The sequence below is a fragment of the Parasteatoda tepidariorum genome, chromosome X2, assembly GCF_043381705.1.
Source record: "Parasteatoda tepidariorum isolate YZ-2023 chromosome X2, CAS_Ptep_4.0, whole genome shotgun sequence".
Lineage (NCBI taxonomy): Eukaryota > Metazoa > Arthropoda > Arachnida > Araneae > Theridiidae > Parasteatoda > Parasteatoda tepidariorum.
Window position 1 is genome coordinate 49,573,019 of NC_092215.1, and position 24,741 is coordinate 49,597,759.

The 24,741-nt window shown below is 26.9% G+C and overlaps 1 protein-coding gene across 3 annotated transcripts in view; it reads right to left on the reverse strand.

The window, feature by feature from the left end:
• Positions 1-1,102: 1,102 nt before the first annotated feature.
• Positions 1,103-24,741, reverse strand: part of LOC107437400 (DOT1 like histone lysine methyltransferase grappa) — a 49,134-nt gene continuing 25,495 nt past the window's right edge. For 2 of the 3 annotated variants that reach the window (XM_016049388.3, XM_071188167.1), the window contains 11 exons: positions 20,852-20,900; positions 17,858-17,957; positions 16,486-16,634; positions 15,955-16,180; positions 15,239-15,427; positions 12,333-12,532; positions 10,223-10,366; positions 9,286-9,402; positions 7,735-8,923; positions 3,148-4,626; positions 1,103-1,145 (listed from right to left, as the gene is read on the reverse strand). In XM_016049388.3, coding sequence (XP_015904874.1) covers positions 1,123-1,145; positions 3,148-4,626; positions 7,735-8,923; positions 9,286-9,402; positions 10,223-10,366; positions 12,333-12,532; positions 15,239-15,427; positions 15,955-16,180; positions 16,486-16,634; positions 17,858-17,957; positions 20,852-20,900 — 3,865 coding nt within the window. In that variant the 3' untranslated portion in view covers positions 1,103-1,122. The remainder of the gene's footprint in view (positions 1,146-3,147; positions 4,627-7,734; positions 8,924-9,285; positions 9,403-10,222; positions 10,367-12,332; positions 12,533-15,238; positions 15,428-15,954; positions 16,181-16,485; positions 16,635-17,857; positions 17,958-20,851; positions 20,901-24,741) is intronic. The other variant, XM_016049391.3, reaches the window with a different exon arrangement.

The following is a 24,741-nucleotide window of genomic DNA, read 5'->3' on the forward strand; positions in this document are numbered from 1 at the left end:
TTAATTTGAGAATGTATTTTTATTAGCAATATTTATTGACAATATATTTTTTCAGAAAACCCCTGAGAAATAAACAGAATTAAATATAAAATATAATACAGTCTGGGCATAAACAGTATGGTGATATATATATATATATATTTTTTTGAATAAGGGAGATAGGAAAACTCGATGGAATCTGCAGAATTTTAGAATAGAAATTAGAAACTTATTTCTAAAGTAGTCAAAACAAACATATCTTAAAATTGCAGTTATAAAAAAAAACTTAGTTGTAAACTTACCACACAATTATATAAATCAAAACTAGTGATGTTCAGATACTTAAATTAACAAGAGTTTAAGTAGTTAGGCTTAGCACGTTCAAGTGAATTTTAAGAATATTGTTGAGCAAAAGAAGAAAAAAATAATTAGTTTAAGCTTATCAAAAATGTATACTAATATCTTTTCATTACATCACTCATAATTGTAACTATGATTCAAACGACTAGAAATGAAAGAAAGTTAATGCAGTCAACAAAAGACTTTAAAAAAAATCTAGTACAAATACTGTAACTCATGGTGATTATGACTATTAAAAAACAATAGTTTTTAAATTTTGTAGCATAAGTAAAAGGAATAAATAAATAAATATATGGCAGTGTTCATACTGTTACTAAATTCTTCATTTTATGAATGATTTGGTACATTAAAAATGGCTCAGTTTGTTTAAATTAGTTCATTTGAATGCATTACACAAATCCAGTTTAGGAAACTGGCAACACTTTCAGTGAAAACTGAATGCATTGACTACATTATTAATAGGTAAAACAAATATAGTTGAAAAGTCAATATGGTTTCAGGATAAAAAGATGTTTGTGAGCTTAACTAAACCTTATTTCTACTCAACCTAATCTAGTACTGCAAAACAATAGTACATGACATGAAATTACAAAATGAAAGCTCCTTCATACGAGCATGAGAATAATTTGTACTTTAAAGGTTGCAGTTTGCAAAATTTATGGCAGTGTTGGTCTTGGTTAGCACAAACATCATAAACATTCACCGGCCAGCCAGTAGAATGGTAACTTTGCTCTTTTCAGCCTTTCATTTATATATTATATTCTTTTTAGAGTGAGGTATCATCTAAGCCATGAAGTGGGCTTGAGCTGTCAATGTAAGGTAATATAATATTTAGTTCATAAATAAATAATCTAAAACAACATACTAAATTTAAATAAAAATGAAACAAGATGAAAAGAAACTAAACTAACATAAATATACAACATAATTGGGTAAAAAATCAGATTGGTAAGGAATAAAATTACAAAATAAAATAAAATTTTAATTTTATGAGACAAATTAACTCATTATTTTTGTAGTACACTACAATTTTCAATCTTTAAACTTTAACTATGAATTACAAAAAGAAATAGCTTTAAATCTCTGTAAAAATTGTTAACACTAAATAATTATATGATTAATTACTCTGATTTACAGATCAGATTTCAGATAAAAAACTACTCAAAACCTACCTCCACTTAACTTTTAAATTATTTTAACTGAAAATAGATATAGAAGGAAAAAAATAGTGAAACAGCGTAAAGGAATAACACATAGGCATTAAGTACATGGACAATAATGAAAATGCTTGTTTATTATCTTTGATTAATTTGAAGGTGAAAGCAGTGAAGTGGAACAACATGAACAGAAGAGTGCAAAGTGGAACAGCATGAACAGAAGAGTGCTAAGTGGAACAACATGAACAGAAAAATGCAAAATGGAACAACATGAACAGAAAAATGCAAAATGGAACAACATGAATAGAAAAGAATTAATTCCGTGGAACAATTTTGGTATCACTATAGTTAAACATATAATGAGTCAAATTTTGCTATCGTTCAAAGACAGCGAAATTTGGTAGGAAAACATTTTTGAAAAACTCTTATCTACAAATTTTAATTATGTTTTAGATACACTTTGCTATTCGTGACAAAAATAATGGAACTCAAAACCAAATTTTAAGAAAATGGTCAGTAAAAAAAAACCATTGCATTTCATTTTTTCCCTCAACGAAATGTTAGGAAAAAATCTGTCTCACCCTTTTTTAAAATTCAAACCTGGTAGATTCCTATTATAAAATTGAAAAAATATTCATTATTTCTTTTTATAATATCACTGATTGTAAGATAAGGAGCTCTCCTCCATCTTCAGGAATATATAATTAACTATATCAAAATGAACATAAGTACTTTACTTATAAAAATCTACTTTATTTTTTTGTTTAAAATCCACTAAATTTTCTCTTCAAAAGTATGATTTGATATATACAATTCATACTTTTAACAGTATTTTATACAATATTAACAGTATTCGTAATTTAAGTCACTCACTTTAAGGTAAAGCAGTAACAGTTTTTGATGCTAATGATAAAGTGGAAAGACTTAAAGAAAAACTGAAGTATGGAACAAAATCAATAAAAAAACTGTTGCCAACATTGTTTTAAGCTTACATAAGAATTTGGTGAAGAACAATAATCAAACATTCTAGCAGGTGCTCTGACACACAGGAATATGAATGCTTGCTAGATTTACATCAGATATGATTAAAATTTGATACCAAGAAATTTTTCTGAAATTTTTGGTGCATGTTAAAAAATAAAAATAGCCACTATTCTTTCAGGACAATAAATTTCACTAAGGAAAAACTTATTCTTCTGTGCTTCTATTTATTTTTATGAAACATTTCTACACATGCTTTTAAAACAAAGTACAGATCATGTCTTAATCCAGAGTAAGATATTCAGTAGAAATTTTACAATTTTCGCGCCAGAACTAATATTCAATTTAATAAATACAGTATATAGTTGATGGTTGATAAAATTTCAAGTTACAGGTTGAATTTCCTATTTCAAAGATACTCTTTGATAGAAAAAGTTTGATAAACCCTGTGCTATACTAGTTAATGAAGGCAAAAATTGAAAATAAAAGTCGTGAAAGCTGTAAAGCAAAAGTTTCAATAGCATATCCTTTTTTTAGCAAAATTATAAATTCAAGTAACTTGCACAAGAATAAAAACATTAAAAGTTGCATGCTATTTGATACTAATGTAAGTAAAAATTTAAACTTAAAAAAAAATGAAAAAGGTATTTATAGAATTAGACCTAGTTACCTGGATAGAAACTGCTACTCCCACTGCCAGGAAGAGCACAATGTTGAGGTACTCTATAGTCCAATTGATGTGAAGGGCCTCCACTACTTATGGACTTCTGATTGGTTCGATAGATCTGGTTTTGCACCATAGAATTAAATGTGGATGATGGCGCAACTGTTGGTGGAAGAGGGGGTGGGTGTGATTGTGATGTTTGACGGTACAATCGGTTATTAGATACAGCAGGTTCTAACTGAGGTGGACATGACTGAATGTTTGATGATGGCAAAAATGATGCAACTGAAACCATGTTTGGGGGAGGAACAGTGACATCAGGTAGCTGAATAGGCTGCACTTGTTGTTGCGAAGATAACATTTGGGGCACATTTACTGAACTAGAGGTTGCATGTGGTGGTGGCATGCTAAAATTTGGTGGAGGAATAGTAAAATTTAAAATGGGATTAGCAGATATAGATCCACAAGGGTTTGTGACTGAATAATTAGCATTTGCTGATTTTTGAGGCTGGGGTGGTATGGGGGGTTGATTGCACATCCCTGCAGTTGGAACATAAATCGTATGCAGAGGAGATGGAGTCACAACAACTGAATAACCATTGGGCGCATGAGCTAAAACATCTTTTGTTTGTTGAGACATCAATTGATGCATTACATCCCTTGTTTTCCCAGAACTCGAGACACTTGACTTTTCTGTACCATTCTTTGAAGTACTAGATTTGCTATGACTTTGCATTGCTTTGGAGCGAACAGATTCTTGTTCTTTGGCCCAAGAACGATTATGGAATTCAGATCGACTTTTATACTGCCACCTGCGCTTTGATTGCTTTTCATGGTGGTCATTTTCACGCGATGCACCCTTTGAGCTCCTTGATGAACATTTTTCACTGTGTCTTTCTGAACTAGAGGCTCTACTGCTATATGGACTAGTAGATCTTGATCGATCCTTACTACTTCCTCTAGCTGGACTAATATAGGGTGGACTTAACGAACTACGATTGCTGCTTATACTTTCCACACTACTTATGGGACTATGTGATTGAAAATAGGGCGAATCGACTCTTCTGTCAGGAGATACAGATGGTGTACGAGGAGGAGTATCTGGAGGTGTGCGAGGACCTTTTCTAGATCTATTTATATTATTTAACTTAGAATTAGCCATTTTATGTGATTCTGATTGAGACATACCTGATCTTGATGATTCAGAAAAAGTATTCTTTTGAGATCCATTAGCATCTTTACTTGGTTTACATTGATCTGCATGAATAAAGCTATCGGGTTTTAAGTAAGGAGAAAATTGACAGGTCTTAGGATCTTTTTTCATGATTTTCTTTTCTTGACTGCATTTGTACTCTCGACTGGCATGATTCAACTGTGTAGCAGCAAGAGCAAGCAATTTATCAAATCCACTACTTACTTTGGCTTGCCATTTTTGATTGTGTGACTGAGAGCTTGAACTATTACGTTCTTTAGTAAGACCATTACCTGTAGCAAAATAAATAAATAAAAATTAGTTCAAAAATTTAAACTAACTTACATGATTAATCCATTAAAATACATAAGTTCTAGTTTAAAAACTATATACATTAATTACTAACATAAAAAAATTTCTAAATTCATTGCATCCAAAATTTAACCAAAAAAATAATAAATAAAATAAATTTAACACAAGAACATTTTAGTTGCTTTACCAACTTTTTTTTTATCTTATTCTTCATTAAAATTTAAGGACTAATTTGTTTCATCAGATAAACTTTCTTATTTCTCTTCCATAACAAACTGAGTTACTAGTAAAGTATAATTGTTTTAAAATGGCTTTAGCACATAATTTTTAAATAGCTTAAGCTGTGCATTTCAGTGCTTAACCTTAGAGAGCTTTTCATGTCTTTTCAACATCAAAGTAATATCTAAGTATACTAATTAAAATTTCCCACAGCTTCAAGACTTTTCCTATTTCGTCTGACACTACCATAAATTAAAATTTAAAATTGAACTTTTGGTTTTGTTGTAAAAAAAATAACACCTTAATGGTTCTAAAGGGTCTTTCTCGAGTGACCCGACAAATATAAGTCATACATCATTTACTGTGGAGGAAATGAAGTTATGAGGGGCAAATTATACAAATTTAAAAGGAAACTGTGTGTTTGAAAAAACTAAACAGATCTAACTATTGTTGATTTTGGTGCTCATATTGAACTTTTGTTGCTCACAGATAGATACATATTGTGCAATGAAACAAGTTTCTAGAATACAAGGGAATACACTATTTCAGAGCAACAATGCCATTAATAAAATTCTAAGTAATGATGATGAAGAAAAGTCACAGATTTAGGGAATTACAATAGAGTTAGACCCTAACACTGATATCAATAAAGAATATTTCATAAAAGGATATTTGGATGAAACGTAGATCTTAGAGAAAAATAATACACTTATTTTTATTTATTAAAAATAGACATCTCCTACTAAGTTTCTCTAGATACAGTTTATTTATTTTTGTATCAAATCTTTAATTAAAAATAGATGGAAAAATTCAAGCCTTAGTTAATATTGCATAAAAGATTAGCAGACCATTAAAATTATACTCAAATTTGGGAGCAAATCATAAAAATACACTAAGCATATTAAATTAAAAACTTTCTCTGTAACCTGACTCTGCATGTTTTAAATACATTTATTTATAAAATATTACTTTACAATATCTTTTGAAACATGTAAAATACTAATAGGATTTACATTTCAAAATAAGATTTTTATATAGATTTATATTAAACTATCCACATTTTCAGTTTTAAAATTCTTAATCATCCTTCAGTCAAAAATAATTTTAAAATAAATAATAATGTTATAAATAAAATGTGTTATAAATAAACAATACTGAAATATCTATTCACAAGTTCTAAATGCATTATATATTAAAGTGGGGGGGGGGGAATCCAACTCTGAAATATCATGGAATGCTTCTTTTGATTTAAATATTGTCTTTAATTTTTAAGACGTATAATAAAACACCATTGTGTAAAAAATTTATAAGAAAAAAAAGACAATAAATAACGAAAAATCTAGACCAGAAAAACGAACCCAAGATAGCCTTTAAAAATATTTTATCTATTACATTATATTATTCTATAAAAATAGCAAGACAATGTTAAGTTAGACTTTCTTCAATGATTAACAACTTTTAATCTCGTTCAGCAAATTTTCAAATCTAAATTATGTTCCTGTGCTTCTTGTTTTTCAAAAGAAACTAGTTTATTACAAAGTTATTCTACCGGAAAACAATTTGTGCCAGCAAATTTTGAATACAAACGCCATTATGGGGTGAATAATTTATGCAGGAAATTAAACACAATTAAAGCTGAATATAATGTGAACGGTATATTACAAAAAATCTATTATAGCACATTTCCAAGTTCCCATCAAAATGCTAATATTTAAGATACAAAAATACTATGTTTATAACAAGTTAAAAATTAATGGATTTTCCGCTATTAGATCAAAAAAAATTTAGTGAAATTCATTTTTAGAGAGCAAAATTACACAAATAAAAAAATTTAAATGGAAGATACTTTTATTTATTTCTGGTTCTGACATCAAAACAGAAAAACAAATATTGTTTCCTTCTTACACTTTAAACCTTTTACTTTATAAAGTAATGTGTGGATGATCACCGTCTAAGTTATCTTTTTCCTAACTAAAGAAAAGTACTTGGACATTTTTTAAAAATCCCACAAAAAAATTCACTTTTTGTGGGCCTTTCTACTACTTCCCTACTTCTTGACAACTTACAATTAAAATCAACATTCACTGTTATTAGTGATATTAAAAGGCATTGCACTGCAATTCATTTTCCCCTAACACAAACTTGTTATAAAATTTGTAAGCTTTTTGTTCCTTTTGTCAGAAACATCTCTTTTATTAAACCCAAATCTACGTAATTTACTCTATACTCTATAGGCAAAAACATTGTACTCTGGGTACATAATTTAAATCATAATAGTTGTTTAATATAAACGAGATAAATATGTCTATTTCATTTTTTAGTCTTTAATTGTTATTTTAACATTAAATATGGAAATTTAACAGGGTCCACTCAATCTGGAAAAAAAAATTCCCTGTGTTTTCCCTGTACATATTATACACAACATGTTAAGAGGAAACAACAATTACTGAGCTCTTGTGTGAGCTATATTGGGTTAATTATACGTATCAGTTTTAATTGCAGTAAAAACAGCTGAACATACTTAAATAATGCTAGAGTAAATGAAATAGTTTAGTATAGCTGAAATATCATGATTAAATATCCCATAGATTACACTTTGAGTGGTCACCAATTTTTAAAAGACAGATATAAGAAACATAATTCCCTGTATTTTCCCAATTTGTAAAGAAAAAATCAAAATTCTTTGCAATTTCCTTGCCATTTTAGGTGATTTTTAAATTCCCTGTATTTTCCAGGTTTTCCCTGTGGCAACCCTGTTTAGTGTTGAAAACAACAATATAATTTGTTATTATAAATAGTCGTTATAACAGACTTTAACGGAATATGAAAGATAAGTTTCTTAAAATAAAATAACAGTATATAGTACTCACATTTAGTGGATGAGGAAGAGTGTTTTGAATGACTACGCTTAGACTCTGACTTTGAAGAACTACTTTTCATCGGTCTTGGATAAACACTACTATCTTTTTTACTACTTTTTCTATCTGGTGATAATTGAGAAACGGATATGTGCGGTCTTTCCCTTCTATCTTTATGCAAATCAGGATGGGTCTTGTACTTAGATTTTAATTTACGATTGCATGGATCATCTCTGTGATAAGACAAATATGGATGAGAAGGATGTTTCATATTTAATGAATATCCATTTTTAGCTTTAAGTTCTTCAAAGGAGTTCTTTAACTTTCTATCCATGTGCTGTTGAAATGATAGATGTTTAATGGATTTTGATGAGCTTTCTTTGGCATGAGTATCTTTAGATTTTGCTTGATTATCGACTGTAGGTCGCTCAGAGACAATTGAATTAGTTTCTGATGTAGATTTTCTATAATATTGTTGAACATGCTGACTTGGTACATTTTTGCTCCCAGACGCTTCATGGTGGATTCGATATCCAGCTAAAACAGATTTTGATGAGGCTTCTTGTGAATGAAAAATCGGACTATTAGAGGAAGGTGTTCTACTTGGACTTATAGGTGAATATGCAGCATTAGTTAAACTACTACTTATTTCAGGATCGGATAATTCCATCTGTTTAAAATGACTTCCATTAACTTTAAGCTCTCTACTTGAAATATTTAGAAAATCAACTCTTTCAGTTTCCTTTTGCCCATTTAAATGCTTTTGCTTTATCAGAATATGGCTTTCAGCTGAAAACTCATGTTCATTGGTGTATTCAGCTAACTCTTTGTGTTTCGAAGTAGTAAGAGATGATGAAAGAGAGCTTTTTGTAATTTCTTTCATTTTATCTGAATCATTATTTAAGTCACTCATTGATGAATCCTTCAAGCCAGATGCAATGATAGCCTTGATTCTATCCTGAAAATTTGGTATAGTAATACTGTCTTGAATTCTTTGCATTTTTGGTGATACAACTTGCAGTTTAATATCCATTTGGACAGATTTATTAACTTTTACAGATTTCTGAGAAATATCTCTTAAAGCAACTTTATATGAATTTTTACTTCCTGATATGTGAGGTTTCTTTTGGGACCGGTTAATGCTTCTCTGATAAGAAAGTATTTCTTTATGCAGAATTTCTCTAAACTCAATTTCACCAAGCTGAAAATTTAAAATAAATATTCATTACTTCACAGATGCTTGTTAAGATATACTGAATTATGTAGTTTTAATAATTTCTGCCACAAATTTTATTAGTAATTATAAATTATCAACATACTCAACATTGACAAGCAATTATTTTAAAACAATTTTATACTTTCAAATCTATTTAATCTTAGTGAACCTTTCTTCATAACATTTAATTTCATAACATTGAACATTTTATTAAAAAATTATTAGTATTAAAAAAAAATGAAACAGTAGATATATTTTAGAGTTGTTAGAAAATATTTTCAATGGTAGATGCTCTGAGAATTTAATTTTTTTTAATTTCAATAATTTACAAGTAGCAATAAAATTACCTTTCCAAGACTAGAACCTTTCAAATTCTTATATTCATTTTCCAGATTTAGAATTTGTGCTGTAATTTTATTCACATCAGATTTATATTTCATATAATGCCGGATACTTTCCTTTACCTACAAGAAGCATAAAATTTGTTAACATGAAGAGGTGATTCATCAAAAATAGTATTTAAAATGTAAAGGGGGGAAAAAACATTCAAGACTCAGAATATTCAAGACAAAAAATATTTTTTTCTTGTCCAACAAAAGAATTTACACATATTGTTCTAATTAGATGCTCAGATAGTTCGATTATTAAAACTACATGGAAAAAGAAAAAGTTAATACAGGTTGTAAATTTCTTAATTGTGTAACAATCTTAAGTGCATTCGATTCACTTTATGGTAAATAAATCAGTTCAGTTTTTCAAAATACAAAGAAATTGGCACTTTTCAGTTAGCAAGTAAATTCAACTACTTTTTATTACTTAATTTATTTTTTTCATAAATGTCCATTTAAAGTAAAATAAAATAAAAAATTTAACAAAATACTTTGATTTACTTGTGCACCGCTAAATTAGAAATACCAAGAAATCCATTTTTTTTCTTTTGATCTGACAAGGATTTCTTGAGATCTCTAACTTAATCTTTATTTTGTAATTACAGCATCTCTTATGAACCAAAAAATAACAACTTGAGAGTCAATTTCGGAAAATTTTTTTTACATAAAATTTAGATCATTAAAATTACGATTTGGGGGATTGAGTTAGACATCAGTGAATGCTACTTTTGAAAATATTTGGAATTTGTGGAAGATTGGAATTAACAAGAGCATGAAATGAAATTCATAAAAAATATTATGCATGTGTGATAGCACATAACAAAACAGAATGGTTTCTAAGCACGAATTATACATGAAAGAAAACATAACAAGAAATTAACAGAAATTAACTCACTTTAAATAAGAGATCACTAGAGTGGTTTATAGAATATCCTAAAACAGAAACTCTGTCTTTCAGCAATGAAACTCCTTCATTTCTTAATCCATTGATAACTTTCTGCAGGTGAGATGAGTAGGTTTCAAGCTTCTTGCTACGCTCCTATATTAAAAGATTTTAGAGTTTTTTAGTTTAACTATTAATTTTCCAATGTAATTTATCAGTCTAAGAATTAAAAAAAACAATTACATATAATTTAAATACATATTTTAATAATACATAGGAAAATCTATAAGTGTGCTGGAGAAATTCTTTATCCAATTAAAAAAGGAATGCTGCAAAAAAAATTTATTACAAAACAAATAGCTATTTTAAAAAATTTCACTCTAAAAAAAAATCAAAAATGACTTAAATAAAATAAAATCAAGTTAATAAAATCTCCATATTTTAAATATATTATTTCGATATTTTCAACTTTCAACCAATCATAGATAGACACTTGTCTAGAGCTTTTAGAATGTTCTTTGCTGAGTATTAAAGCGGAAGTTTTGGAGCAAGCTTTCCGCTTCACTAATTACTTTGATGGTTTTTCCGACATAAAGAGTTTTCAAGCTGCCGGACAACCATAATAATTATAAGTATACTGCCAATATTCCAAAATTATTTTAATCAATTGTTTCTAACTTTAATATTTTGGAGATTAATAAATTAGAATTTATTTTTTTAAAAAAAAAAATAGTCATTGTTTTAGAAATACTACACTTCAGTTATATTTAATCCACTTACTTTATTTTCCCACTAAAGTGAAACAATTTTAGCTTATAAAAATGATAGTTTATTATTTAATATTTTTTTCATTTAACAGAAAAGAATTTAGCAGTGAAGAAAACTGGCCATAGGGAGGAAAATTTTCATTTGAAAGCAGAACTATGTAACCAATAAGTTTCAAATTTTTAAGATAACTTCTTATTCCAAAACTTGCATGTCTGCACAAACGGAATGCAGATAGTTCCATGAGAAAGGATCACCTATTCATAAAGCTTAATATCTTTTAAGTTCCGGTTAAAAATATCATTTTACTAAGATTTCATCAACATCTTATTTCAAAGCATCTAAAGTCATTACAATAGAAAAAAGGAAGGCTGTCATTTATGGATGAAAAATAAGCAATTATTTTAAACTACTTAAGAATGTTTCTCTCTTTTAACTAACACTAGACTTCTCGACTATTGTTAAATATTTTTGCCAAATTAAAAACATAATATTTAGCCAAATAAGGCATACGAAAAATGGAAAAGTCATCATTTATATTTTAAAATATTATTTTTTTCATGGGTGTTCACTGACACTGAAAAAAAAATTCCTTTACTGTTTCAAACAGACTATAAAATTTCCTTTTCTATATTTTTAAACTGATAGTATGAATTTCATGGTTACTTTTCAGTTTTGCCCCATTCATAAACATAAATTAAATTATAAAACACTTTCATTTGTTACTGAAATAAAAAATAAGCAATTTTTTTAAAAAAATAAACTACTAGAATAATATAAACGTATTATGTAAGATTCAGATAGACAACAGTAAAAACATGAAATGGACAACACACATTTTATTTTATGACATTGATATTTATAAGAGATCAAAGGAAAGAGTAACTTTTTGTCATTAAGGGAAACATTTGTGGTCAGTTAAATCATAAATGCTTATTGTGAAATCTTTTTGTCTGGATATTGAAGACAAACATTTGATTTCAATAGAGCAATAATTATTCATAAATGTTAAATCAACTTTATGCTGCAAGATTTTTTTTTAAATAGATAAAATATTGATGTTATTTTACAAATGTAAAAATTATAAATTCATTAATAAGGGGGAAAAAAACTATTACCAGAAATCAATTTTATCGTGGATCAGAAAATATCTTTCAGAATTTTTATAAATTTTTTCGTTTCTTTTCTGAAAAGAAAAATCCTTTTAGGCAGCTGAAAGTTAAATTAATTCCCTGACTTAAGAAATTCTCTTATTTGTTTTGATTAACAAAATTCCCTGTTTTTTTGCTGTTCTCTTTGATTTCCCTGCTTTATGGTCACTCCGTAAATAGTGCTAGTATTCTAAAATATATAATACCTTCTCCTTCAAAATCTGTGCCTCTAAATTGTTTCGATAGTCTGGAGATTTCATGTAGTTTAAGAAGTCAATCATCAATTTCTTCTGCATTTCAAGCAGCCTTTCAATAGGAAGAGTAGGTTCAATTTCCTTTTCAACAACACTTGGCGTATCATTTAGTTTCTGATCCACACATCCTGGAGCAGGATCAGTACTATTTGCTGCATTAAGAAGGTTTTGTTAAAATGTGCTAATAATAAAGCAAAAGGGAAATAAATCATGAATACAAAATGAAAAAAAAAAGAAATCTTTAAGAAAATCTTCAATTTCGGAACATAAAAATGCCTCAAAGATTTAATTTGAAATAATTTTAACGTATGTAATTTAACATACATGTCAGTCAGGGTTGGGGTTTTGGACGTCCTTAACTGGATTTGGACAGGACACGTGGGTTTTACTGTCTTAAACTGGGTAACACTGCCCTAAACTGGGTAAAACTGTCTTAAAGTGTCCAAAACCTTGAACTTTGGTAAAAGGCAAAAATTCTATAGGTGTAACCATTGTACACATAATTACATGTATCAATAAATATTTGATATTTTTATACAATTTACTATAACTTATTAAAAGAAAATAATATAATATAATAGGAAAAGGTTTATAATTTTTGAAGCTCCACAATTCATTGAACAACAAAAGTGAATACCTAATCCTTTAAATAAAAGTATGCTTTTAATACTGATAAATAATATTTTTGCATAAGGATAAATATGGCAATATTAAAAAATAATAATTTTTCTTAAAAAAAATACTTAATTTGTTCAAAAATTAACCTTTTATTTTTCACAATATTTTTTTAAAAAAATATTATAATTTCTGCATCACAGGATGATAAAAAAGACATCTATTTTAAAAAAAAAAATTGTTTTTAAATTGAAAATACAAAATAACTGAAAAATGTATCAACAGTTTTGAAGGGCATAACATCAGTTTCAGTTACTGACACTGGTGATGTATCACCGCTATGTTAAAAGAATTGAACATGAATGAAATAAAATGTATTCTTGAATAGTACTATAGATAAATAAACCTGTTTATGACGAACCAAGCACTTACTCCCTAATATTTTAACCTGTATGGCAAGGCCAAACTTCAGTTATGTACTATTGAATGAGAGAACCAATTGAACTTGATTACTGATTAATCTTCCTTTGTTTAAATTGAAGAGTCAAACAATATTAATAAAACATTATACTTTTAAAAACAAATAATCTCTAGTATATTTAATTATCAAAAAAACAAATATTCTCTAGTATATTTAATTATCAATATGTTATTAGTTCTATGTTTATTTTACCTCTTAAATATTGTTCAGATAAAATTGTGACATAATTTGAGTAAAGGGGTTTTGGACAGTTTAAGACAGTTTTGGACAAAGGGATTTTGGACAAGACGGTTTAAACCAGGGTTTAAACCGTGGATTAATCCATTCTGTCCTAAACCTTGCCAACCCTGATGTCAGTAAATGCAAATATTCTAGTTCAAGCATTTTTCAGATGCATTATTACAATAGATCATAGGTTGAAATCGTAAGATATCAATTTAAATAGAAATAAATCCAAGATGTCAAATGATTGGCACCACACCAAAAGCACTGATAAAGCACTTAGGCAACAAGCAGATTCAAGTTTTGAGCAAGGTACCAATCTATATATAAATTTTTTTTTAAATAATTTTTAAAAAAAAAATTTATATGAATAAATTATTTTCAAATGAATCAATCAAGAAATGGATTACCATAAAGATTTAACGTAATTATAAAATTTTGATGTCAACTGATATACCAATGTTTGAATATGAAACTAAGGTTACTGTTCTTGAAGATAAACAAAATTTTCTTATCTTCAAGAAATACAAACATGCAGAAAATTTGGCAATGTTTGATTTCAAACGTGAATTTGGTTGATTTTTTTCCCTTTTTTTTAATTATTTCGGATGATAGATAAGAAATTTTCCTTTCTATTTCAAGTAAAAAGAGGGGGTAATATATCAATTTTTGAAACTTCACTTTTCCTAATTATACTTATTTTTCAGAAAATTATGAAATATTAAATTTTTAATTGAAGAGACTATTAAAAACAATCTAAGTTATAGAGTAGCTTAGGTTTTGAAAGTAAATTATTGTTATATAAATAAAGCATGACAGTTTACTCTATTTTGAATTACAGAAAATCATCAAACTATTGGAATTACTCCAAATTTGAAAGAAAAAAATAACATAAACAGGGATAGTTCAAATGCAATACATTTTAGAGGAATTATGGTTTGTTCAAATTTTCCAACATTTCAATATTCATGGTGGAGTTACATATATTGCCAGATAACAAACATATATTAATGTTCTCCTTTTTTTTTCTTTTTAGCATTAACACGGCACCTACATTTCATTTAAAAAATATTTCAACACCAAGAAGTTATTTACGAGCAATAGCCTTGCTAACTTACTGATATTTTAGTGCATTTATGAGTATTCTCTTAATTTTCAATAAAGAAAAATTGTAAGAAACCAGGGACCCTTTTCAAAAACTCAATGCTTATACATTAAACACAGAAAATTCCTAACAGACACATCCAACTATTTTATATGAAACTTTTAAACTATTAAAAAGACTGATGATGACAACAGAAATTACTATAGCAGTGGATTTTAATATACAATCTTGTATTAAGATAAAATTTAGTGATTTTACTTATTTTTAAACATTTTAAACTTATTTTAAAACATTTTTTTAAAATGATGACATTGATGCACTTAGCAATTTCATAAAATACAAAGGAAGCATTAAGTGGTCCGAACATTAGTAGAGAATTATATTTTCTCTACTGGATATTAATATCTAAATAAAACATAACAAAAGAGTACTTACCAGAATTAGATGTGCTGAGAATTGTTTGAGCATGAAGTAAGTCCAAGCCAGTAAATTTAAGAGGTTTATTACGTCTCGATTTTGCAGCATTTTTCTTTGGTCTTCCAGGTCCGCGCTTTCTTTCAGATCTTCTAAGCTTACGAGCTTTAATACCTTTATTAGAAGCGGTACATGTTCTTTTAATTGGTTCTGTAAAAATAATGTCATAAAAGAATATGAGAGACAGCAATTAGATAAATTATTAAAATATGTTAATTACTTAAAATAATACAAAAATCTATAACAATGTCAGAAACAATAAAAGAAAAATTTAGAGGCATTTTTTTTCTATTTTTGAAATAGCTAAATGCTTTTTGCTCTTATTACAGCATCTTCAGTCTCAAGTAAAGAGTTTATTTTTAAGTTAACTGATAGGTTGAAATCATAAACTGCTACTCAAAATATATTATTTTTTTAAAAAAAAGCATTAACAACAAATTACTTGAAAAACATTATTTTCATTTAAAAATAAGAATTATGTTAGTAAACAATGTTAGACTTAGGACTAAAATGTAGTAATGTTCTTAGTTAATGTTAAAATTCATCTTTTTTGTTCATCTCTTCTGCTTGAGAGAGTATATTTAATTTTAAAAAAATTTCTGGTCCCTTCTACTTCAAATTCTCCAAGTTAGACTGTATTTTCATAAAACTACTAAATATAATTAAAAGCAATTTACCATTTTCTTCATTACTGTCCTGTCCACTATTATTACCAGAGCTAGCTTTTATTTTGTTACTACACCAATCTGACCAAGCTTTTCTTGTGGTAGGACCAGATAATGAGTTTTCTTCTTTCGAATCATTTGAAGATGAATCAAGAATACAAGGATTGGATATGCCTGTCTTCAACCGCTTTGCTCTTACCAAAGAGGAATCTTCATCACCAACAGAAATTTTTTCCAACTGTAACATTTTTTAATCAATGTTATTAAAATGCAATTTATGAGATAATGTTTAATTAAATTGTAATTAAAATGCAATATATGTGATTATGTTTAATTAAATTGTAATAATGTTTAATTTATATAAATAATTAATATTAATTAATGTTTATATGTCATATAAATACTGTAATATAATAGTTTAAATAATGTAACATAAATAATTAATGTTTAATTCAATTAAATAAATAATATTAATTTTAATAAAATTTATAAACTATATAATAGTTAACTACATAAAACTATATAATGTGTAATACAACAAACTTTTATTCTTGGGTTTTTCATTCGTTGAAAATAATGCTCAAGTTTTGTTCTATCTATTCGATGAAGAAAATAGGTCACAGGCTTGTCAGTCCAAGAAACAGATCCTTTCAACGGTATTATTTCTCGAACATTCATAATTGTCCCAATATCTGTAATTGATATAATAATTAAGATAAAAACAGATTACAAAGCGTTCATTTATAACATTAATAATTAACATTTTATTTTAACATTTATAACATTTATAACCAAAACATTTTTAACATTTATAACCAAAAGAAAATTCTTAGTAAGTAAGTTAAATAAATTATTTCAAAATTTGCAGACAAATAACCTAGTATCTTTTGGAACAAATATGTAATTTAACTGATTTATGATATACAGTACAAAACCCGTTATCCGGAAATCAGAAAACCGGAAAACCAAAAAACCGGAATGAAATTCGATAAATTTTCCCGCCATTTTTTTCAAGAAATTTTTTTTTTCCTCATAAGATTTTAGTATTTTTCTTTCTTTTTTGAAAGATGTTTACCTTACCATCATTTCGGAAATAATCATTAGTGTATTACTTCATCGTTTTTTCTTCTTATTAAGATTATTTCCAAAAAGTTTTTTTTAGTTGGGTTTAACAATAAAAAAACCCGGCTTAATACAGCGATTCAGAAAACCGGAAAAATCAGTTATCCGGAATAGCGATGGTCCCGATCGTTCCGGATAACCGGTTCCCTACTGTAGTAGAACTTTGATTATCAGTCACAGTTAGGATCAAAGGTATATTGAAAAATCAAAATCATTTGATAAGTCAGGTTTTTAAAAATATAAACTACTCAAAATAAATAGCAACTAAAATAAGTTGGATTTTGTAGGAGTGAAACTACTTGAAATAATTATTGTCTCAAATGAAATTTATAAATTTTTTTAAATCTTAAATAAGAATATAATATCAAGAAAAAAATGACTGATTGATTTTTGTTTTATTTAATTCTTTGCAATAATAATTCGTTAATATAGTTTAGTATTTTCCAGCAGCCAAATTTCAGATTTATCATAACAGTGATTGGTAACACCAGATATAATAGTGATGAAAGATGAGTAAGAACACTTTTAAAAAACATTGGATAATCTTTTATTTCCAATGATCAATTGAGATTGATATGCAAATTGTGGAAGAAAAAAATAGGAAATGAAATTATTATCCAGTAATTTTGAAAATCATAATAACACATTCATCATTCATCATTCACATTCACATTCATGCATCATTCTACAATCAGTAAAAAACCTAATTTTTTTTACACCTAATTTGAACTTATGACAGAATGATGACCTATACATTTAGTTTTATTCAGCATAAATATATAAAAGAGCATACCACTAAGATTTCTATCTGTTATGCGGAAGTTTAAAGGGCAAAATGCTTTCGATGACACAATTCTTGCTTCATCCCTTATGTCAGCAAATCTCATTTTAAGCTAATAAAGTAAACACAATAATTACTATGCAAGTATGTAAAAACATAAGTACTTTTAAATAGAACTGATAAATGAAATTTTCTAAAGAAAAATTTTCAATATATTATAAAAATGTTACAACCATTAACCTTTTGTACTTTACTCTTTCAACAATATAAAAAATGCACACAACCACTAAAAGTTTGATCAGAGATAATTTACCATTTGCACTCTTACCATATAATAACTGAAAACCACTAAATAAAGTGATCACTAGACATTAATAAGTAAAACATTTAACATTTAGAGTGGAAGGAAATTAAAATGTGAGAAAATGGCTGAGAGTAACCCTTGGAGTGCAAAGGGTTCAAGATATTGGCAAGATTTTTGTATGTTGAAGAAATGTTGCAACTGGACAGCTTGTTAAAAATATCATCAAGAAAAGTTCTTCTCAAGCTCCTTTAGCTGTTTATTAATATTTCAGTATTTAAATAGCCTGAGGATTCTTTTTTATTTAGCCCTAAGCACTTTTTTTTTTGCAAAATATATTACTTTGACTTCTTTAATCATGAGGTTATAGTTAATTCTGTTTTTTACAAATTTTTTAGGAAAATTTAGTTACAAAATAAAAAATTACTAAATAATTGTCTTAATTGTGGTGGCATTACTTTCATTAAAACTTTATATTTAAATTTTTTTTATTTATTGACTTATTTTTTTGTTTGATTACTTCTTGCTCAAAATTATTTTACGTTATTCCTCTTTCTGTCAACAAAAAGCAATGTATGCCCCATATTTCTGAAAAAATTATTTAATTTATTATTTTTTTTACTGCAATTTACTTGCCACAAATAAACATATGGAGACCAGTAAATTTTGTGTTGTATCTTATGTGCTTTAAATCTGTTTCAAGTCATAACTTCTTTTAAGTAAACAGGTAAGTACTAGAAACTAACTTTCAGAAATAAGATAGATTATCTTAATTTAAAAATAAAGATTACAGATTAAAAAGGAGTTATACAATACTTTTCTTTGATAGATATTGACTAATCCAGTTTTGATTACCGTAAACCGGGGCGAGTCTACCCATTTTAGTTTTATTTAATTTTCACTATTTTAAAATGCAAATAAAAAAAATTTTACCAACGGAGGACTTAGTTCACACTCCAAGGAAGATGGCGCTGTAGTAGTTTGATCCGTTTTTATTTATTTGGTGTCTTTTTAACCGACCTGTTCAAAATCTTTTGAGAGATTTGTATTGAAAATCAGCAAACTTTAATTGGTGCTCCCTAAGTATATTATTATTATTACTATTTTCACTTTGGTTAAGTGATAAACTCATCTAAGACTAAGATTACATTAATTTTATATGAAAAAAAAAACAAAAAAGAATGTAAGTTTTGCTGTTGTAATCAAAAAGCAAGAATTCGAGGGGGCGAGTCTACCCATTCGTATTTAGTTTTAATAAAACATAATAATATAATTTAGAACTTTGTTTATATTAAAATTAAGTAATTTTAAATGAATTTGAGTATATTATTTTAATTCTGCATTGATAAATTTATCATTAATAAGAAAATTTATAGGTTAAATATAAATGTAAATATAAAATATGTTTATTTTACCTATTTTTTCAATTTTTATATTACAAAATTAACTTTTTTTATTTAATGCAAGTTAAATAAATTATTATTTATTATTACAGATGGTTCGAAATTATATTCGCAAAACAAATGGATTTAAATGTTACAAAAAAATGCCATGATTTTGTTAATTATCTTTAATTATTATTATTTATTAATTATTTAATTGTAAATTTATATTAATTTTAATTTATTTTTATCAACAATAATCAGAAAAAAATGTTATTTCATAAAGTTAATGATTATAAAAACAAAACTGTGATCAAAATGTGATAATCGATCAAATACTCAATTTGTGTTATTTTATGAATAAAAAAATGGAATATATAATAAAGTTATGAATTTTACTTCATAAATATCCTATATAGTAACTAAAATAACAATTTAATAGTAAAATTTGATTATTTACAATGTTAACATTCATTTTAGTAGAATGGGTAGACTCGCCCCATACGAGAGATTTGTCAGCAGTTCTATAAAAATATACAGTAACAGCGTAACTGTTAATATTTTCTAAAATCGATTTCACAGCTTTAAAGAGGGATAAATAGCGATTCCGAAACACCTATTAAAAGCCTTTTTTCTTTAATATTTACAAAAGTTTGACCACTTGAAAGTTGACAAACTGAAAAAATGGGTAGACTCGCCCCGGTTTACGGTACTTCTTTAATAAAAAATACAACTAACTTCACTTAAACTACTTCTTTTAGGAATTTTGCTTGTCAAATATATTTTCAGAAAAAAACTCATTGTTTTTTCTGCTGAATTCAGTTTCATTTACTATTATAAGGATGACAAGTTGATGAATTGTGTTAGTGCACTTTCTCTTGAATTATAGTTTTCTTGGTGCACCTTGGAGTTTTCCTTTATTTCATCTAATGTTGAAAGTCATATTTACAGATGCATTTACACAATTTAAAAAACTTCTTTCTTTATAACTAAATATTATTGTATTTTTCTTAATCATTCTTCTAATATACAATGTAAATGAAATGCAACGTAAAATATTTTGGGGGGGAAAATCTTGAAGATTTTTTTAAACATTGCATCTGACAAATCCTGGATGCCTAATGAACTGCTTAAAACAGTATAAACTTTTGTAATATTTTTGTTAATTGTTTCTACATAATGAAAAATCAATTGTGTGCTTATTCATAAACAAATATCAATATATTTTATATACAATTAGGAAAATGAAAAACATAATGAACATAACAAAAATTAAGCATAATATTGTGCACAAAACTAAAAATTAGAATATAAAATACTTACCATATGATCACATTTTGGCCCAAAAGCATAGTTATTCACGAAAAGCAAGCTGAAATTATAAAAGAAAAAAACTTAACTTCTATATCAGATATATTACAAAATTTGTTTAAAAATTAGCTTCAAGTAATAAATCTGTACATCAAAGGTAGTCAACCTTCATTCCTTAAACTCCAATTATATCAAAATTTCTTAACCCCGACCAGTTTTGTAATTACCTAAATTAGCACGAAAGCAAAATAATAAAACTGTTTGAGTTTATATAACACAAAAATATGTAGGTAAATATTTTTGAATATGTTAAGTATGTAAATACTTACATTAAGGTGTTCATTTTTATGAAGAAACTAAATACAGTAGAGAACCGACTATCCGGAACGATCGGGACCATCGCGATTCCGGATAACTGATTTTTCCGGTTTTCTGAATCGCTACAAAATGTAGTTTTTTTAATGTTTATAAACCGAAACTAAAAAATTATTTTGAAATAGTTTTAGAAATAATAAAAAATGATAAATAATAATACACTTAAGTTTAAATAAGGAAAGAAATTATGAAATAAAAATTATATACAGGCTTATATAATGTTATGTTAATTGTTATTAATGTTATTATTAACATTAATAACATATATAGGCTATTTGTGCTTATGTGAGATTCGTCTACAAACGACTTTTGATCCATCCTCTAAATCAGTTCTTTCGTCAACTGGATACGCCGTACGCTCTAAATAACAAAATGGGCTCAAAATCTTGCAGGAAAAAAAATGTTTTTTTAATGGAAGAAAATTAATTTCCGGTTCGGAATTTCATTCCAGTTATTTGGTTTTCCGGTTTTCTGATTTACGGATAAGAGGTTCTGCACTGTACTTTTAAAAATGTATTATTAAAAATTCCTTTTATCCATTTTAAAAGAAAGATCATCATGATTACGACTTTAGTCCGGATTAGCAAGATAATTAGGTTCCTAATATAATGAAATTTTGCAGGGTAAAAGTAATATTTTTTTTCTTTGTTTAACTTTAAAGATAGGCAAGTAATTACAATAAAGCTTCCAAAATAATTTTGTTCTACGATCAAAGCTAGAATATCAGCTAGCAAGTAAAATGTGCATTCTTTTTAAGAAGCATTTAAAGTTTTTTAATATTTCTTCAGAATTGCAAATAAAATTATAAGAAAATTTACAGACTTTAAACATTTTACAGCTGGCATATTATTCCTAAAATTTAAAAAAAAAGCTTTAATTAGATTTTTATTTAGTTTTATTTTTTGCTAGTTTCCCATCGCAATCATTTGTTATTGTTTATATATGACTTTACTTCATTTTATTAAATCAATTAATGTGATACAGTGAATTTTTTCCCTATTTTCCACTTTCAGTTTTATATGTCCTTTTTAACAATATAATTTAAACGTTAAAGCACATGTCATCCTCAACTAAAATTTATTCTAAGAGTAAAAGATCAAAAATGTAATTTTAAATATTTCTTTATATTACTTAAAGATTTAAAATTACTCTTAAATTGAGTAAATGTGCTATAACTTTAAAATAAATTCTTCTTGAATGAAAAGTAAAAGTAATTACAACTAGAGGACAATTGTAGTCTTTTGAATTTCTAGCAACTCCAGCATATAATTATAATAATGTTATTAGTTATTCACTTTTTTTTTTTTTTTTTTTTTTTTTTTTTTTTTTTTTTTTTTTATNTTTGCTTTTTCCTTAGTGATTATTTGGTTTGTCCACGAAACACTTTTATTATACTTTATCAACTAATTTACATCATTTGATGAGTTTTTACCAATTTTTTCCTTCACTCAGCTTAATTTTTTCTTGAACTAAAAATATTATATTTTAACTACTTATATAATTTAATTTAATTATAATTTGATATTGGTCAAAAACTGGGATCTGCAAAAGATAATTTCCAAAAAAATTAAATTTAAGTATAACAAAAAATGGCAAGACTATATCTTGCTATTATGAGATTATATGAAGACAAGTATAATTTTAACATAATATTATCTAAAAAAAAAATAAGAACAGCTTTAAGTTCATCTGTTTTAATTATTTTGCTTTAGAATGGACCTGGAAACTGGTTACAACTTTTGATGAAGAATCTAAATTGAAATTATCACTCTTTTCAATTCTAGCTTCGTTTTCATCCACAATTGCTGAAACTTATGTGGTGATTTGCTAGTGCAGTATCCCTACTTCGAACAAAAATATTTTTTGAGTGCTTTGTTTTCAATAAGGTTAGATCAGCTATTTCTTTTATGATCATCGCAAAATAATTTTCAATTTGATTTGTAGAGACATGGTTTTCTTTACTTAAATGTAGAAAAACTATAACTATTATTTAAATTTACAGTGGGTGATTGTTGAAATATGTTGTCATCAAGAACCTATTGCATGGATAAATTATTTTTTTAACTTCCGGCATATGCGACTTTCCACTACAATATGCAAAACATTGAATACATGATTTAACATTAATGCACTTCCATACAGAAAACTGGGCAAAATCTTTAACACCTACTACAGACAGGGTATCTGCTACATTTTAGAATTTTCAAATTCATGACTTTTCATGATTTTCAATGACTAATTCCAAGAATTTTTCATGACTTAACGAAGTTGCTATTTTCTCCAACAAAAACGCAACAATAAATTTAAAAAAGCATTATAATAACATTATTCGAAATAGGTATAACCAAAACTATTATACTCTTAATCTTCATGTCTATAGATTTTAAACTTAAAAAACAGAGTAAGGAAAGAGTTGAAACAATAAAATAGCTGAAAAAAATACAAAAGCAAAAAAAAAAAAAAAATTCTGCAGAATTATATTCTAAAGATACTTTTCTTGTTCATTAGAAAGGAAAGAAATACTCCTGATTTTTCTGTTCATTTCGGAATAAAAAAAAATCGCCAATAACTGGTTTGCTTCAACTAGAATTTTAAATTGATAAAATTAAAAAAAATAATAAAAATTCTTAAATCACAGAAGAGAGTTTAAAGGATAATTCCATACTTGCTAACTTTTGATCTATTCTATTATGTTTTTTCTCAGTGGTAGTAAAATAGAATTGAAATTTCATTTGTAAGCGTTAATAATACGTTATATTTTAGCAAGCTTTAGCTAACAACAATGCTGGTAACGTATATTATTCTATATACTTAACTTTTTTAAAAATAGTGGTGATCAAAATAATTTGAAAAATAAGTTTATAAAAGAAAAAATAGTATATATTTACTACCACTTTAAATATAAAAAATAAAATTTTACGCCAAATGCGTAAAAGTTGGCAGGTATGTAATTCGCTCTAGAAATATTTTTTCTTTCATTTTTTGAAAGAACACCATAATTTTTAAAGAACATGTGACTGAGTGGTGTTTTTGTTAAAAATTCAGATATTTGGAACAGGGTGAAATTGGGGGAAGGGAGATTCCATTTTAAAAATTAGATTTTTCGGAGACCTAAATCCATGACTTTCCATGATTTTTTTAAAAAATAGAAAAACTCATGACATTTCATGACAAATTTTGTTCGATACCGAAATTCATGACTTTCCAGGTGTGCGGATACCCTGTACACAGAACCGGATTAACCTATAGGCACACTAGGCACGTGCCTAAGGCCTACGAAATTCAGGGGCCTACGAAAAACTTGGGAGAAAAAAATTGTTGACAAAAATAATTTTTTTTCTATTAGTAAACATTTAACCTACCTTGCAAATTTATTTATAAATAATTTCAAAAGATTTACTTTTGACAATGTTAATTTCCTTCACTTACTTATCATAGTAGTATCATGAGAACTATGAAGCTATTTGTAGTATAAATATTTCTTGTAATTAATCTCACTATCAATTTCACTGTTTTCTTTGCTGGTT